Source organism: Pholis gunnellus (genome assembly GCF_910591455.1).
Source record: "Pholis gunnellus genome assembly, chromosome: 18".
NCBI lineage: Eukaryota > Metazoa > Chordata > Actinopteri > Perciformes > Pholidae > Pholis > Pholis gunnellus.
In genome coordinates, this window is record NC_136545.1 from 13,183,802 (window position 1) to 13,203,040 (window position 19,239).

General features: G+C 40.0%; 2 protein-coding genes across 4 annotated transcripts; one reads left to right on the forward strand and one right to left on the reverse strand.

The window, feature by feature from the left end:
• Nucleotides 1-1,269: 1,269 nt before the first annotated feature.
• On the reverse strand, nt 1,270-6,259 carry coq4 (coenzyme Q4 homolog). Of its 3 annotated transcripts, XM_079179013.1 has the most exons (7): nt 5,759-5,841; nt 5,131-5,286; nt 3,631-3,727; nt 3,412-3,514; nt 3,177-3,306; nt 2,741-2,834; nt 1,270-2,195 (listed from the first exon to the last, which is right to left on the reverse strand). In XM_079179013.1, exons 1-7 carry the CDS (start codon nt 5,817-5,819, stop codon nt 2,012-2,014), a joined length of 825 nt encoding a protein of 274 aa, XP_079035139.1. In that variant the 5' UTR covers nt 5,820-5,841; the 3' UTR covers nt 1,270-2,011. The 3 variants fall into 3 exon arrangements, with proteins under 3 accessions (XP_079035139.1, XP_079035138.1, XP_079035137.1); XM_079179012.1 differs by having other exon boundaries at nt 3,177-3,514; nt 5,131-5,283; nt 5,759-6,259; XM_079179011.1 differs by having other exon boundaries at nt 3,177-3,514; nt 5,759-6,259.
• Nucleotides 6,260-6,433: 174 nt separating this feature from the next.
• Nucleotides 6,434-18,520, forward strand: traf2b (Tnf receptor-associated factor 2b). Its single transcript, XM_079179010.1, has 11 exons — nt 6,434-6,508; nt 10,516-10,718; nt 11,646-11,724; nt 11,953-12,051; nt 14,462-14,623; nt 14,721-14,795; nt 15,277-15,351; nt 15,796-16,020; nt 16,108-16,411; nt 16,670-16,818; nt 16,912-18,520. Exons 2-11 carry the CDS (start codon nt 10,543-10,545, stop codon nt 17,128-17,130), a joined length of 1,563 nt encoding a protein of 520 aa, XP_079035136.1. The 5' UTR covers nt 6,434-6,508; nt 10,516-10,542; the 3' UTR covers nt 17,131-18,520.
• The last annotated feature ends 719 nt before the right edge of the window (nt 18,521-19,239 follow it).

Genomic DNA, 19,239 nt, shown 5'->3' on the forward strand with positions numbered 1-19,239 from the left:
CCAGTATTCTTTTGTAAGTCCAAAGACAACTTGGGAATCAATGTCATAACATGAAGCAGAGCAGATCTGAACGCCTCTGCTACTTCTCAGAAGTTTGGCAGAAAACCACTGGAGGGCAGTAATGTCAAATTAACCCTTCACCCCCAACATCAACAATGTGCCGCTCCCTCTGAGCTCATGATGATGCTTTCTCAGATCAGGAACTGTTTCTCCAGGACTGCGGACAGCTACAGGTGCTGAATGCAATCAGACAAAAACACAGAAAACTGAGCACATACATGGTACCTGTTGAATCAATGTTTGTGGATTTAGACATTGCAAAAGAGAATTGGCATTTAGCTTTAACATCCACGCGTATGTTTGGGAAGTATGGGAGCAACAACCCCGTAGTAAGAAATGTGAAGAGATCACACCCTGGACACAAGCTGTTCCACCTCCTCCTCTCTGGAGGGCGCTACAGAGCACTGTATGCCAAAACCACCAGACACAGGAACAGCTTCTTTCCGCTGGCCGTCACTGATGAACAATTAATCAGACATACTGCACTCTGTTTGCTCTATTACCACCACTTGCAATACCACCACAATTCCATTGCCATTGTTGTTTTATAGGTTTATGTTCATATATATATATATATATATTATGTACATATATATATTTATACTTATATTGTACATAGTTGTTAAATGTTTATACTTACATCTGTTCTACTTTTTTTGTTGCCCTTGTTTTATTTTTTATATATATTTTTTTCTTGTTTATTGTAAATGTGTGTATGTGCATTGAGAGCGAAGTGGAAACCGGTGTCAAATTCCATGTATGCGTATGCATACATGGCCAATAAAGCCGATTCTGAGATCTGAAACTCTTATGTGCCGAAAGGGTAGTATGCAATGAGACAAAACTGAGGGAAAGGGAAAAATTATGCTCAAGTAGTGACCTCAGTGACTCATTACAGTGGTATTTTAAATCCAAATAAGGTATTGTTTATAGCCCTGATGGTCATGTTAGTTTTAGGGGGAAAATTATTTGAATAGTTTCTGGCTGGGGGAAGTTGGGGATCTTCAGGAATGTAGCAACTCCAGATCTTTTTTGCTATATGTGGAACATTGCAATTTGAATCTAGTGTGTTTTAGGCTTAGTTATTGCCTCTTTTTAGGGCTCTCTGAATCATGGTAACTTCAAATATAATCTGCAGGTCAACAGGCCAAAATGAAGAAATCAATTTGTGGGACAACAATAAAGATGCAGTGTTTTTTAATCCTTTATTTGGAGGGAAACACATCACACAACAGTCTTATCCACAATGTAAAATCATGGCTTAAATATTTTGTGTCCAAAGCAAAATTGGGAGGTATTCATTTGCACGGCGACACTAAACTAAATGTACGATGCGATAGCATTTAATGGATTGGTTCTCCATGTTTTCTGATTTGTGGATTTAACACATTATGAACTATGAGAATGCTTTTAACTAGAACAATATTATGCGTTATTTTCCACCTGGTACACACTGACTTCCTGCGAACGTCACTATTACTGTAAAGGAGAATATGACCGAGTATGCGATAAGATAACAGACACAGCTGCACTGACTGTTTTTTTTTAAGCTAACATCTGCTCTTTTATCAACCATAAATGTTAGTACTGCTGCATGTGCACATGATGCTAATTGTCAATAATTTGACAGCGGTATAAATTAGAAAAACGGTACAAAAATACCAATTTTACTTGCCAAATATTGGCATCAAAGTTATATTAGATCAAAACCAATATTACTTTTTAAAGCTCACACCAGTATATAGGTAGTTATTAAATAACGGACATAACGCATTTTTTAAATTGATACAAATACACACTTTCTCAACAACTGGTGGCGACTGAACATGACCTGTTGAACCAAACATGTGATCATCTGAAATTACTTAACTCCAAATGATTCACATTTCCAAGTTAAAGATGACTAAGTTTGGAAATTTTAAAATGTCCTCATATTTTTTTTTTGTCTTCCTCAGATGTTTCTGCGGTTGGTAGCAGTGAGGATGACAGGAGGTGGCTCTATGTTGAGCTCTTTTCGGAGGTCTTCGATGCTTTGCGCCCATCGTCTCTCGTAGAAGATGCTGAGGACGCAGCGGGACCGATGACCATTCTGCAGAGCCCAAGGACCCAAGGATGTGAACAGCGACTGTAAACGTCTAGAAGAAAGTGAAACGAGAGGAAAGGTTCAGCATGATGCAACATTTTTACCTCTGATAAATCAGTAACACAAAAGCACAAGGAAGTTCAGTTATTGAAAGAGGAAGAATTCATTTACCTTTACAGGTAAAGGCATTTGTTCATCATAACAGTAACAATGATGTACAACACAGTGTTTCCTCTTATCCCTTTGTGACACTTCACACTAGAACCGGACAAAAACCTAATGAATGTTTACTACATGTTCATTTCTTTGATAACAAATTCTGCATTGTCAGAGTTGGGGTAATGCTTTTTAATGCTTTCAAAAAATCTGGACATGTCAATTCAGGCTTTGAGAGATCGACATCATTATTCTTCACAAATTCTTATAAAACAATCTGTTAATCAAGTACAATAATTGGCAAATTATTGGCTAATGAAAATAATCATTAGTTGCAGACTCTACCTCCGCTCCACACTGCTACAGAGCTTACTAAATGTCTCGTGGTCCATCAGCACCGTACTGCAGTTTAAACTCTGGTGAAAACACTGGTTATTGTACCTTGCATTCAGCCGCAGAGGCCCCAGCACAGCTCCAAGAGCACACATGGGAAGCCCAGTCTGAGCCGCTTCAAACCATTTCACTGCCACTTCACCTGAAAGCAGCAACAAGGGGCAGAAAAAGACATATCCAGAAATAAGGGGAAACTTTATAAATGAATGACTGAGAAATTATTGGAGATACCACATTTGTGCCGGATAGTGATGGTCTGAAATGTAATGACTTAATATTCTTAAGTACCATTTCAGTTTCATTTCGTGACGTAACCAACACAAAACACATCCTCTCATCATCATGTCAGGCCCTCCTCCTGCTGACTGGGTCAGGTTGACACGTCAGATGATATTTGTATGCACTTTTCTGGGGAATGTTCTGTTTATCTTTCAAACAGATAACAAATGAGGTCATGTGCGATTCTTCTTCAACACTGACTCACCCAGCATGTTGGTGGGCATGCCCAGTAAAGTGTGCAGCAGGTCATGGACCTCTCTGTATCTCTGCATGACGTAAGCTAGCTCCTCGTCGTCCACATACTTCACGTCTGCCCTTGAGTCGGGGGTCACAAGCTGACAGAACAGGAAAGTGAATGCATGAGTGAAGACAGAAGAGAATCTTAAAAGGAGGCAATTCTGAGGAAATGGGTTTTTCCTGATGTAATCGGTCTCACTCACATTTTCCTCTAGAAAACGAAGGTACTCTCTTCCAAAAGAGCCGTCGGGCAGAGAGGCCAGCTCTTTCAGATCAAGTGTAGACAGACGGATCCTGGGCCTTTCTCTGCAATACCCAGTCAGTAACAAGTAAGACTTAATCCAATGTGATTCACGGTGGAGAAAACTCTGTTTAAAAGTGCCTAAATCAGAGAGTTACTGTGCGGTGTTACAGGGACTCACGTAAGGATTGTGTAGCCTTCAGGGTCGTTTCTCATCTTGTCCCTGATATTCATCAACGCCAGGTGTCCCGTCGTCTCCCCGAGCACTGCAACCATGTCTGTAGAGTTTCATGCAATTATATGGTGTTAAATGTGCAAAGCTAAATCTACAATTGATTGCCCCAGAATAACATACATTTTGACATAAAGATCATAAAATATGTTAGATTGATAATACAGTTGAATAATATGCAGTTTGTCTTAAGTGAAGTTTGTAATATAGCTCAAATGTACTTGATTTAAGGGCCACTCCAGACATTTTACACATAAGAATCCATTTACTCATCAGTGGGAGTAGTAGTCAGCCTGTGAACACAGCTGTTCATTGTGTTCTGTGGCTTTGAAGGACATTTCTTAAGTCTGACTGTCTGGCTGAAACTGTCAAGTCTGACGTCATCGGGATTATCTTGGTTTTTGTTTAGGGATGACAAACAGAACGCCTGTTTACCAGGCAGCAGGGGAAAATGCATAATAATAATGGTACGAGCCAGCACTTTTTAAGGTTAAACGATACTGGTGACTAAAAGTCAGGTGTGGCCCTTTAAAGACACCTGCAGTCCCTAAATTAAATGTCATATGACAGGTGTTAGTGCTCTCTTCCTCCATGAAAGTTTCAGGTAACTGCACTGACATATGGCCTCGCTTTGTATTTAATCTCATTTCTGTTTCCAAGACCTTTTTAGAAGCGCGTACCAGTGGTCTCCTGAGAATAAAAGATGGAGAATACTTAAACAGTACGTGAGAACCGAAACCTCAGTATAATCCCCAACAGTCGGGTTCATTTTACTGAAAAATGTAAAATAAGATGAGACATCCAAGTTTAATCTTGTAATTTACCAATGAAGGCAAACACAATTAGAATTATACATTTTAGTATTCAGTTACAATACAATTGCTATAGAGATCAATTTAACACAATTAATTATCAAAACCAATCACTTTACAAACCAAATAACAGAATAATGTTGCCAGGTCTGAGCTTGAGGGTTCATTCTTGACCTTGGAAAAAGCAGTTGGAGCGTATTCTTATCACAAGGTTCACTTTATCACAAGGTTCCCCCCCCCCCCACCGACACACACACAGCTTTCAGTTACAGTTTGTGGCATTCACCAGCGAACTCCATCTGCTAACAAGGCCATCAGAAAAGCACACAACGAACTCTATGATAAGACTATTTAGTTTAGAAGCTATAGAAGAATGTGTTTTATCATTTTCTTATTAGAGTGATGGACTTCATTATTTCCACGAGGCTGCAATGTATGAAAGATTATCTTAATCAGCCAAATAGATTGATTTGTAATTAATTTCCAAAGTTTGGAACATTAGGGGTTTTCTATTGCACCATGGCTGTACCGCCTTACTTTACTGTTTATGGGAAGGCTTTTTATGTTGCTGTTTTAACCACTTGGCTATCAGACGCTACATGTGAAGGCATTTTTAATCAAATCTAAAAAGTCTCACCATGTCTGTAGGGGTCTTGTAGTGCAGCCACACCTGACCCAAGAGCCAGCATGGCTTTCTGGAAGGGGGTGGTGTGGATATGTCCAGGATACAGCCCATCATAGCAGCTGTCTGCACACACACTGCTGCTACTGTGCACCTGGTGGACACACACTGCTTGAGCAGCAATGTGGAACAGCGTTAGAAACATTAACACTACCGGGGAAAGACAAAGTTATAATGCACTAGTTGATATTTGTTGTCCTCGTGCAAAAATAAATTTTGCATTTATTGTTTACTTGTGCAGGCTGTAGTATACAGCACACATCCTGGGATCAAGACTGGGGCAGATTGTGCTCATGTTTCAGATTAAGAGTGTGTATTATTTGGGGGGAAATATAACCTATGCGTGAGTGCATTTTGTGTGTAGTTCTCAGTTAACATTAATACTTACTAGACAAACTAAATTATGTGTGTAGCCTCGTGTTTGTCTACTCTGGTAAATGATTTAACCAACTCGACATTCATGGATTTCTATATTAAAACAGTTAACTTACATCTAGTTACCAATATATATTTAAAACGTAGTGGTAGCTTTTCGCTTTTTCAAATAACGCAGAAACGCCTATCTGGCTGTAGAAACTCATACCTTTGGAGATCAAAATGTAGTGTAGCCGATTTAAGCGACCTAGTAGTACGGGCAGCAACATTTTGGACGCTAATGCGCATGCGTCATCTGGTACCGCACTGACTTTCAACTCCGGGGCAGCCTGGTGAAGGGGCGGTGTCAGAATGCACTGATGCAGGGGGTGACCCCCGGTCTCCGCCAGCTGCGATGTATGAAAGTAAGCGCACGTAGCAATGTAAACACAGCTAAAGGGTGAGCTGTCCTTCTAAATGCGATAGCGGACAAACAGTTTCGTTTTCTGTCTGACGCCAGAGACGAGGTGAAGACGCCGAGGGTAGCGAGATAAACCTGTGTTTCTGAGATTATTAATTACAATAATGATCTACTCTTTTGAGTAGATAATTCGCTAAAACCTATAGTAGTAAACTGCTCAAACACATCCTAACTTAGCTAGCTAGCTAGCTAAAGTTGTGTAAATTAGCTAACGTCACTCATACGAACCAATAAGTGAAGTGTAAGTTAGCGTTTAGCTATATCATTGTTGGTTTTAGCCAAAGACACAAATGCCAAAGGAAGAAACGTTACACACAAAGCGTTACGTCCAAATGTCACTACCCACGAGATAATGTCTCAGATAGATGATGAGCGTAATTTATAAGGTCTCTAGTGACTGCCGTGTCAAATGACTCACTCGTGGGTGTATCTGAGCTACAAATACTAAGGTTGGGCTGTGCGCGATTACGACGTTATAGGGCAGACTTTCTTTACTTGGTGAGTATATTTATTCGACTTCGTTTTCTGTGCAGTGTCGCAAAGAGGTTTTACAGATTCACAGTTTCTGCAAGAACATGGCGAACAGGGAAGGGCGAGCTCCCAGGGAGAAAGGCAGAGGAGAGGCTGTTTGTTCAGGCTTCACATGGCTGCTGCTAGCTGTAAAAGCGAGGAGCAGTTGTTTGTGACACAAAAAGTAATGGTTGTTGAGACTGAAGGCGTTTTGATAGCGAATGCAGCTGTTGGTGTTATTTCTTTCAGCAAGTGTAACTCACAGGCCAGATAGAGTCCAGTGTTCATTGTTTGCTTGTCATGTTACTTCACTTCTTGTTCCTGTCTTTCTCAGCCACAGTGTACAAAGAGTCTTTTTGTTAGTCTTATGCAAAGGAAATCAGCATATGTTTTGTTCATCATGCTTGATTTTAGGGTTTCTACAGGCTTGTTTTAATTGTTTTCAGTTTGTTTGTATTTGGTATTATCTCAAAGTTGTAATGGATACATAAACTAAAGAAGAGTTTGGGTTTATTCATGCCCATAATAAGGTGTTAGATCATTGTTCACTTTGAGTTACTTTCTGTTCTGAAAGTAGATCACATCACTCCAGTTCTGAGGTCGTTGCACTGGCTTCCTGTCCAATAGAGAATTGACTTTAAACTCCTGCTTTTGGTTTATAAAGCACTGAATGGTTTAGAGCCAAAATACATCTCTGATCTGCTGCTACCTTATGAACCATCCTGACCCCTTAGGTGGTCTGGGACCGGTCTACTTTCTGTTCCCAGAGTCAGAACTAAACATGGAGAAGCAGCACTCAGTTGTTCTGCTCCACATATCTGGAACAAAGTCCCAGAAAGCTGCAGGTCTGCTGAGACCCTCAGCTCCTTTAAATCAAGACTGAAGACTTTTCTGTTTGCTGCCTTTAATTAAACTATATTCAAGGATATTAATAATTTTCCTGCATTTCTGCATTTTACTACTGCATTTTATTTCTTACACTGCTTTTTAGTGTTTTAATGACTGTTTTTAATGTTTCAATGAATGTTCTTAATTGTTTTTAAATCTCCTTTTCGTTTGCCTTATGTTTTGATGCTTTTATGTGAAGCACTTAGAATTACCTTGTTGTTGAAATGTTGAAATAAACTTGCCTTGCCTTCGGACATGTTTGAACTTATGAAACTTGTGAATGACATAACAGTTTTACTTCTGCGTGTTGCAATAATGACACATATCGTTAACTGGATGTGGTGATCTGATATGCGTTCAGAGAATGGTGCCAGTAAAACACGTGTGGCTTTCCAGTGATAAGCAGCATCGGCGTTTTTCTGAGAAGTGAAGTATGTGTCTTCTCGCCTTCTTCTTGAGGTTGACATAATGTAATCTATAGGGGGGAAGAAGACACATGAAGGCTTACAAATCAATATCCACTGTAACATAACCAATAGTGCGTTTTCACCATGTAATGGAAGGGACTTAAGATTCATTTCAAGTATTATTTTCTATGTTGACATATAAACTCATATTATCTTGGTTGAAATGTGAATTGAAACATGTCTTTAGGTCCTTGCAGCAGTATCTCTGTTTTGTCTTTACGTCAGACAATAGGTCATCTGGTTTAGTTGCCTCAATAGAGAAGTATAATTGTGTGTCATCTGCATAGCTGCTTAGTTTTGATCCCAGAGACACTTACAATCTGACTTCCTTACGCATACTTTTTAGGAATTTTCCTGTGTCTGGGAAAGGGCTTCAATTAAAGTTTCCCCAGGATAAATAGTGTCTTTTGTAACCAAACAATACAATGTTGGTTGGACATTTAGCAAATATAGAAATAGGAACAGGAAAACTTCCTGTTGTGTATTTTTGTACAAACATTTGTGGCATTTTGACTCACACAGAAGTTAAATTTAACAGTGACTGAAATGTTCTTTTAAAACATGCGACGACCGAAGCAAATGAACAGGGTGCGACAACATTGCTCAAAGCTTTCTGAGTTTGTACGGTAGAGTTCAAACCAGATCGACTACATATCATCATGCAACCTTAAAGCCAACCAATAATATTTCAAAGGTTGTATTTTCATGTCGCGGCATGCAAAGCTGCAGTCTGATCGTATTCTTTGTAGAGTTTCCTGAGACACTTGCATTAACTATATGTTGTGCAGCACACCGTGCTTGCATGCACACACACAGCATACATATGTCTGCATCTGCAAACAAAAAGCAGCTGTGTGCATATTACTAATGGAGTATTTGCTGTGGGTGTGTTGGGAACTGTCAATATATGGTGACATCTATCGGTTTATGTGGAAACCACACCTCACTTATTTCCCCACACAGTATTTTTCAATGATGAATCGTTTACTACGAACAGATTACACATTCACAGAGCACTGCAGGAAATTGCTTCAGCGGTACTTCCAGCTCAATCTGATGAACAATCCTTGCATTGTTTCTTGAGTAGGAAGCTGATGATCTTATCATTGCCATTCTATTGTTCTTATAGTTGATAAGGTTATGGCTTATAATGCATCACTAGCCAAGCGCACTTCAACCCCTGTAGCGGCTCATACCTTTTGACCGTGTGACAAAGAGCTGGAAAGTCCGGTTGCTGCTCAATACAGATTACTGTGGTCGTCCATAGTGCAACGGACAACAGAGTAGATATTTGAACCAGAACCAGTTTCGACCAGTAAAGGTCAGCGTAACAATGCTTTGTTACCATAGGCGACTTGATGAAACAGTTCCTCGATGCACTTAACATTACTATGGCAACACGTTGTTTTATTGGAAGGAAAACCTCAAGGACTCTTGAGACTTCACACCAGTTGAACATTTCAAAGAGTGTAGCTCTTGGTAGTGCCAAAGGAAAGAATATTCCAATCATCAACATTTAAGATTTTACTTCATGTAAAGCACAGATATCATACAAGTAAAGGTTATTATTAGGACCACGCCCAACTTTGAGCTATTGTGCATTATGTTGTACTGCATGTCTTGTGGGCAGAGCATATAGTAACTACTAAATGGCTGCACAGGCACAATTATTAGCCTTATCTTATCTTTTGAGTAGTAAATGGTGCACACGTTTCAAACCAAAAGTGTTTGCAAAAATGTATCAAGTAGCGTTTATGACTCCTAGCTGAACACAACTGTCCTCTAGCAACAGTTTGGAAGATTGGAAACATTAAAATCGATGTCGTAACAAGACAGATTGAACGCATGGTGGTGCTGTGACCAGCAGCTCAGCTTTTTGTTTTGGCATCTCCTGGAATGTGTTTTGTTGGATCTGTTGAGTTTGACACAAAATTGAACTTCTTTGGGAAGTGTTCATTCGTTTACAGAAAGAAATATACAAATTCAGTAAGTAGTGCTGAAAAGTCAAACTGTCTGATATTGGTAAATCTCCCTTGGTGTCAGTGTTTTGTCATTGACAAACCACTGCTCTACATTCTCAAGCAACTCTGTCACCAGAATGTCTTCAGAATGATCTGTATCTCAACAACTCGAATGATTTCGCACGCATCTCATATCTGCCTCATGGATAAGGAATGCACTTTGGAAAGGGCAAGCCATCAGACACAACATTTTAGTTGCAGACAATTTCCACTGTAGCCTCAACGATTTTAACGTATTATTTTGGATTTTATACACAACCATGTGTTATTTGCATATATTTTATTATGACAGTTCCATTTATTCAAATGTACATGTAAAAACATGTCGACATGTAAATCATGCAGCCAGCCAAAATGTACACGGTTTCACAATGATGAATCAGCCTTACACTCTCATTCTACAATCGGGGTGCTGCCCACGTTGCGCTTTCGGTACAACTACTGAATTTCCCATGTGACCCTTCCCATGGGTGTAACTCTGACACACTGGTTATTACAGATACGTACTGCAAGTAATTAACGGGTAATTTGTCAGTAGTTCTGCGTACGTCAGAGAAAACACAAAACATGGTCATTGCTGTTGAACTGTTGACGGTAATGTGTGGTATTCATTCAACAGGATATAGCACCAGATTGATGGAGAAGAATGGCCCGAATCTCGTTGGACTGCCCCAACTCCTTACCAGGGATACCCCGCAGTGTGCTGTCGGTGCCCATGGAGAATAAGTACCAATGTCAGCAGTGTCTCCAGGTCCTGAGGAAGCCCGTCCAGGCTCAGTGCGGCCACCGCTTCTGTGTACACTGCTTCAAGCAGCTCACCAGGTAGACCGGAGGTCCTCAGACCACCTACAGCCGTGTGCCATGCAAACCCCTTACCCCACCCCCCACCTCCCCCTAATCCTTCCCCTCTTACCGGACACGCTTCAGCACATCCTGTGTTCTTATCTCTGCTCGCCACTGGGGATATATTTTTTTTGCACCCGAGATGAATTACTTTGTTCAGACTCATCCCTCACATGACTGGAATCTTTGTACTGAAGTCAGTGAATGACAAGGATCTGACCACGCTGACTCATTCTAAAGGTGTCCATTTCTTTTCTACCTCTTTCTCCTGTCACTGACTCATGCATTGTGAATTTATGACAAATACATCGGTCATTCACCTTATGTCTAATGATACTTTGGCAGTATCATGATACATAAGGTGAAAATGTAATCATTTTAACGATACATGAGACCATATATGAAAGGGAACCTTAATAACATGTATGTAATGGAGTCCCATTTTGCTAATCTTCCAACATTCACACATCAAAAAGCTCTTTAATTTCATGTGAATGATTTAAAAACTTCTGTCCTGTGACCTTTCATGTGAAATGTTGTTTCACATGTACTAAATTTTAACCCTCGTGGGAAATTGAGGTGATTTCATACGAGCTGCTTGAAAACCACTTCTGCCTCTACATGAGAATTCATCATGTGATAATGAAATCCACATGTACTTTTTTGTTTTTTCATGAATTTCCCGCACCTCATTAAAGGTTGCGAGTTGCATTATTCGTACAGCGCTGCACGCTTCTGTCACTGCTGTTGTATTTTTTTATTGAATTGAATGAATCTGCTAATTGAGCTGTGAGCCATACTGGTCAGCAGCTGTTGCTGTAATGAATCAGCAGGAAATGTGTTGCTGGTTTCTAGAACCAACCAGTTGTTTTTTCGGTAAAGTCACAAACCTGTTTTGTTTGTCAGTTGTGGGCCAAAGCCTTGTGAAGCCTGCCGCCAGGAGGGGATATATGAGGAACCTATTTCCATTCTCAATAGTAATGAGGTAAGTTATGAACTACGTCATTTCTCAGCCAACATTGTAGTTTTATGAGACATCTTCTTAGTAATCTGTATGCTATTCCTCACTCCCAGTCTGATTCAAACCATAGAAATATGACTACAGTCTGATGGGACTTTCCTTCACCACACAGCACACAATGCTGCCTTTTATGTCTGTTTGGTTTATTGCTTTATGAGTTCACCTCCCACTGTTCTTTGTTTGCCCCACCAGGCATTTCCAGACAATGCAGCCGGTCGAGAAATAGCAAGTCTGCCTGCCAGGTGTCTGAACCAGGGCTGTGAATGGACCGGCTCGATAAAAGAATATGAGGTGACGTATTAACTTACTGTGGGTGTGCGTACTGCTTTCTACTCGAGTGATTTTCCCCGCCTGTCTCGGCTTAACCGTGTCGGTTTATTCCACCCAAACCCGTACTGCCTGTATTCTTTAGAATGTTTTTCAACCACCAACCGCCCCAGAGTTTATCCTGACACCTACTACGCGTTCTCGGGTCAGGGTCACATGGTTTTCCCCTGCAGCCTTTGGTTGGCATTTCATCTAAAAATGTGGCTGTATTGCATGCGCTGCAGCAGTGCTAGAGAAACAGGAAGTGAAACTTAACATGCAGCCTGGAAAGTCCCCACGTTACCGGCTCAGATAACAACAATAACTCAGTGGGAAAGTACCAGGATAAGAAAGGCCATTCAACTCCCGCTAGATTGCTGATACCTTAACCATTATATGACTATGAAACTAGGTTTAAAGTTGCACCAGTCCACAAGGGAACTACTCCATTTATCCTGTTAATTATATATAACAGGAACTTGTTCAGACAGTAGACCACATTCAGCAGGCTGTGGTGTATATATAATTACAGAAAGCCCCATCTGACTCACAAGTTGCCTCGTGTTTGAGTCAGTCCCATCTCTTTTTAGTTTTGTTTCTACTGTGTGGGGAGTTAGTTTGTTGAGTAAAGAGTTGCTGAAGCTTGTTCTGTGTAAAAGGATGTTTGTAGTGCTGTCTGTTTGTTTGTGGTTTTCCTTATCTGAACTGTGTGACCCAATTTAGATCAGGCTTCACACAGGAAATGTAGAAACGATGTGATGGCAGGGAATGTTTAAAAAAAGAGAGCACCAAGCTGATGCTGGAGATTCTTTTTGCATGATTTGCAAATGTGGCTCAGACTGGTTAGCTTGTAAAGACACAAGCGCTCCCTTCTATCAACCATGTGCTCAAAGCGTGATATAATTTGACTTTAGTTCCAGAGGAAATGATTACTATGCTGTGTAAATTTGTGGGCGGCCGTTTTAGTCACTGTCGTTAACTAGCCACGCACGCCCAAAAGTCGCTGGATAAATAGACTAAACGTGGCATCGGAGTGGTGCGGTAGGGACACGGATTGGACTGGAAAGTCACTAAAGATGATTCATATTTGGTTTGGTTATTCCAGTGTAGCAAGTTTGAAAAGTGAGCAGTCAAAGCGAAAAACAGCCTAGCCTACCTGTGGTGTGCTCTGTGGCTCCAGCGAGCTGTTGATAGTCACAATGAAAGAGAATCACTTCCTTTCGAATAAACTCCTCCCACCTTCGACCGTTTGGTTTCAAAACGATTTTAGCTTGTGCAACACTTTCAAAACCCGTTTTCTTTTCCAAGTAATGTATTGTCACACTTTGCTTTTTGCGCTTCTGTTTTTTTGTACTTTCATTTCTTCTTCTTCTTCTTCTGTTTGGTTTGTTTCAAGATGTTGAAAAAAAAAAACCTGTCTCTGCTTTATATTATTTTGTGTTTTAACAAACATGGTTTGAAATATAGAATATCGTCAAACAGAACTTCAAAAGTATTTATTTGTGCAAGAAGAGGCAGAGTTCTACAGAGTCACAAAGAGTCTGTAGAAGTGTGCGCTACAGAGTTAAAGTCATACAGAGTTATATAGGGGGGGGGGGGGCTGTGTACTGGAACATCCTGTTTCAGGCTGTGGCAGTTAAAGTATAAGAAGTGCTAGTGCTTGTGTGCTTGTGTAACAACAGACACACAGATACGTTCTATCCTTAAGGGTTAGAACATGTGAACATACAATAGCTACTTGTTATCCAACACACAGAAGAAGAGGATGTGTGTGCGTGCAGACAGTCAGCTGCTACACGGATCACAAGTTACATGATGCAAGCTTATGATGGTTTATTTCACAACAAGTTATAAAGCTTATAAGAATACAAGATACTCATAACAATACAAAATTTCCATTACCCAACAGCAAGATACATTTGAGGTTACGTATGTAAACGCAAAGGCTGAAGGTCTACCGACTTCAGAGCAAAAGTACAAACACTTAAGCATTTACACAATATACTTAAGTAGGTTAATTTAATTACAAGAAAAAAACATAACTACACCAATAACTACTTAATTATAGTTACTTGTGATCACTTGTGTGATTCAGTGCACTGTGGTGTTCCAATGAATCCAATAAGTGTTGTTGCTTTTCCACATTTCAGCTGTCAGAACATCTTGTACCACACATGTCAACATGTGCAGGCGTGACTGGCAGTTAAATTTGTTCAGAGCATTCATTTCAACAAGGGTGTGCCATTTTTATATAAAAGCTTTAATGGCATGTTTGCTCATCTGCACGCAAGGATGCTGTAACACCAACTGATGTCCTTTATAAAAAAAACAATGAATACCACACACGTGCTGGCAGTAAGGATGTAGTAATAATCTATCTGTCCTCCATCTTTAGGCTCAGCACGAAGGCTGTTGTGAGTTTGAAAGGATACAGTGCGAGGCCTGCCAAACCTCCATCCTTCGTACGGAGAAGGACAGACACAATGAGAGAGAATGTGAAGCAAGAACGCTCAACTGTAAATACTGCAAAATGACTTTCAACTTTAAAGAAATCAAGGTGAGAGATGGAGATTTATCGAGTGTGAAGCAGTTGTCGGTTGTTTATTAAACGGACACAAAGTAATATTCTCTTGCTCCTGCGTGCTGTGTTTTAGGCCCATGATGAGATCTGTTTGAAGTTTCCCTTACAATGCAAGGACTGTGGCAAGAAGAAGGTCCCGAGAGAAAAGGTTTGAGCTGCTCCTCAAAGTACTCTCAGCATTAATTGCTCTGCATGGTGACGCTTGACAGCTTTCTGACCAAAGGCTCTGAGATGTTATACTTGTAAACTATAAAGCGACAGGTAGCTTCTTTTTACTAAGTATAGAATATTCACTGAATAGACTAATGCTACAGAGAGCATTCATAGCTCAAGCTAACATGAAACAGCTGTCCCTGAATCATCCAAAGCACATGAACAAACAATAGGCAGAACATAGAAGTTACAGTAAATGTAGCATGAAACTAGATGCATGCGAGTTCCACAACAGTGAAAGTCTTTTTATTGGAGTTTTGAAGAAATGCAGATTTAGAATTCCCTTTATGACCACCAGTTTCTTTCTGACTAATAATCCTGTTCTTCACTTTCACTTTTCTGTTTCAAGTTGATGCAGTGTTTGGAGTCAGTCCATTGTTACTTAACCCCCTTTCTTCTTCTTTTTTTACCTTCAGTTCAATGACCACATCAAATCCTGTGCCAAGTCAAAGAGTGCCTGTCCATTCAGTGATGTGGGCTGTAAACATGTGGTATGTACGAGAATCTAATCAAATATATTGTTCATATTTTAATATTTTCTTAACTTTTTTTATTGAAGCAGATCCACAAAAACATTGATGCAAATACTGTTTTGGAGGTTGGCTTGTTTTCAAGGTGTTTTAAAGGAAGTTTGACATTTTGGAAAACGTGCAAATTCACTTTATGGCCAAGAGTTAGAGGAGATTTATACATCTGCAAAGTTAATATTAAGCTACGTTCTGGAGATGATTAGCTTAGCTTACCATAAAGAAAGGAATCGGGGACTAACAGCTAGCACGCCTCTGTCATCTTCTAAAACGAGAAATGGAAAGATTCCAGTACATAAACCCCATAATATAATGTTATGCTTTTACATTAAAAACCCACTGCAGTTTTCAGCTCAGTGGTGCTTTAACCACGATAGAAGGCTAAATGAGCTCCGTTGTGTTTCTCAGATAGAGAACGGGAAGCTCGGCGACCATGAGCACAGCAGCACCATGGAGCACTTGCGTCTGCTGCTGCCCATGGTGCTGTCCATGTCTCTGACGCGGGCCGATGCTCCTGGTCAAGGAGAGTGGCAGGAGGACTCTGGTCTGGGCCTGTACAGGGCTCCTGAGGAGGGAGTCGCTATGGGCCCCGGAGCTGCAGCCTCCGTGCAGTCTGTGGATGTGGAAAAAAAGGTCAGTCTCAATGGATTTAATGCTCATTGTTGTTTATATTTGTAGGTTTTGAATGAGGATCTAAATGCATTTGTTGTTTCTTGACAGGTGAACGCTTTAGAAAACATTGTGTGTGTCTTGAACCGGGAGGTGGAGCGCAACTCGGTCACGTTGGAGGCTTTCTCACATCAGCATCGATTAGACCAGGAAAACATAGAAAACCTCTCCAATAAAATGCGTCAGCTAGAGCGGACGGTCACCATGAGAGACTTGCAGCTGTCTGAAACGGAACAGCTGTTGAGAGAACTGCAGTTCTGCACCTACGACGGGATATTTGTGTGGAAAATCTCTGAATTCTCACGCCGCAGGCAGGATGCTGTGGCCGGTCGAACACCTGCGATGTTCTCACCAGGTAAGATGAGAGACGTAATCACCACCCATCCGTTTCAAAGGTCCTGTGTACACATGGTGTCAGCTGGAAGGTTATTTTTGAGTTTGAGTGAGCTGAGATCATGTGGCTTGTATGATGTGTTGGCGTGTAGTCGAGGGGAATTTTACTTCCCTACACCCTTGTTGCTCTTCAGGGAGTGACCACGTCACGCCTATTCTCACATGGTGCCGTTTCTAAGCTCTTGTTTACATTGTGGATTCTTCTCTTCTCTCCTCACAGCGTTTTACTCCAGCAAATACGGCTACAAGATGTGTCTGAGGCTGTATTTGAACGGCGATGGGACGGGTCGAGGAACACACCTGTCGCTGTTCTTTGTCGTCATGAGGGGGAAATGCGACGCTCTGCTCAAATGGCCGTTCAGCCAGAAGGTAGCAACACTTTACAAACGCTCTTTCTACCCATTTTCAATCCACAAACACCGCAACAAATGGCTCAAAACAAGCTCCTCCTCTCTCCCCCAGGTGACTCTAATGCTCTTGGATCAGAACAACAGGGAGCACATTATCGATGCTTTTCGCCCTGATGTCACCTCCACCTCCTTTCAGCGGCCAATCAGTGAGATGAACATCGCCAGTGGCTGCCCGCTCTTCTGTCCTCTGGCTAAACTGGCTGGCAAAAGCCCCTATCTGAGAGATGATACCATTTTCATCAAAGCTATTGTAGACCTCACAGGCTTGTAAGGTGTAGTCTGTGGAAGCTACACCAAAACAAAAGTAAAAATGAATAATAATATATCTATTATATTTATAATAATTAATCATATATTATATGACTTCAATATTATATTATATCATATCTCAACTATACATTAAGAATGTCATCAATTGTCACATTATGACGGGTGCACAAGGTTGTGTATAATCACATATAATCACATGGTACATCTGTAATGTGTATAGACATACCCGGGCTTTATGGAAGTTTAGCAATTTCTGTTAATGCCTTGTATAGTTAAGACTTTGTCTGCACTTAGATGACATAAACAGTTTGTATTTCAGTATAAAACTATCAGCAGGAGTTAAGGTGAAGTGCTTAAAACCATCAGAGCTTTGAGGTTTACTAACATTAAAGTGGCAATCTTACAGATATTTGTACACCAAAAAAATGGAACTGTTTGAACACAATTCTGAAAAATATTATATTGTGAAATTTTGGAAGCAGCCAAAAAAAGATCCTGACTGCTAAACTCTGAGCACAATGCTATTGTTTTCACTCCAATAGAAATTCTAAATCAACCAAAGCTGAAATGTTGAGGATTGCCACTTTAAGAGCTGCCGAGTTAAATATCTCTTTCATAATAAAAGAGGTCCGCAATCATCTATCATCTTAATGTGACTCTGTTGGCACTAGAGTGAAAGCTGAGAACTTAGAACTAAATCACATAACAAATATTTGTATCAAATACTTTGTATATAGTATATACTATATTACAATAATTAGAACACTCCGTACTCCGCTCTGCATTATGTAATATTACATCGACTACCAACACAAGACTCAAATTGAATTCAGAGCATGTGATAGGTTTAAGGTTCATTTATTGTCATTCAATGAAATTAAAGTTGGAATTCCCTTATGGTACAAAAGAAAAAACAAAACACTTTTCTTTTTTTTTGTTGGCGAAGTACGGAGGATGAGTTGAGGTGTCTTGCAACCTGAGGAAGGAAGCTTCTCTGTAGTCTAGTTGTACGTCAGCGGATACTTCTACACGGGCACCTCACCTCACAGATATCACTGACGCTCAGACGGGCACCAGTGATTTTCTGGACGGTTTTAATAACACATTTATAGCAGGTTAATATTGTAAAAAAAACACACTTATACCTTAATAGTTAGCGCAAATCCCTGCTAGTGCTACTAGTTACTAGAAATCATTAACTAATATCCACCCTATATTATATTCACTATATATTCTTATAACATACTTCAATCATAATCTATGGATATTTATTAGGATTAAGCCAAAAATGTAATTGCTGATTTTAGTTCCACTTTATTCCATTGCTTTAATATAGAATATGAATATACACTTTGACGTGTATGAATATAATAAAGTACTAAGTGAATTCATTTGACATTTATTGTTTTTTTTATAAGTGTGATGTGTGAATCTTTGGGGATTTGGACTATTTTAATACTTTTATTTACCTTTTATAATATATTTACCTTGGGCTTAAAGGGAATTATGTTAATTGTCATTGTTTATATAATAGAATAATAGGTAGATTAATCAGTAATGAAAATAATTATTAGATAGAGCCCTACGAGGGAAAATAAATCAACCTTTGAACTACAGAGCACCTTGCCTTTGATTCATCTTGTACATGTAGCCAGCAGCATAAACTGCATTAACACAGTTTCGAGTAAGGTTGTCGTATAGATTAGGTTTTTTTTAACAATCATATAATATATCTAAACTACATTGATAATGTCCTGAAGTGAGGAGAAGCGTCACAAATGGGCTTAGCTTTAAAATATCCCAAGAATAGATTATCTCTTTATCTGATGATTTTCCCTATTGGTCACATGTAAATATTTCCCCTGTGGGTGTAAAAGGCAGTTTGTGTTGTTCTGTACTACTTTCCGTGCAGTCTGCTACAGAGTGATGAGACGTGTCCGTAACAACCCAGTTCAGTAATGGAAAAGGTCACCTGTGAAAATAACAACCACATCAACAGTGTCAAGCCGCTAAACCACCGTGTCACAAAGTGCGGGAGGGTGTATGTTAACCTAGTTGTTGGTGTATTTTGTATGTTCCTGTATTGCTGTTGTCACGAATGTTGACATGT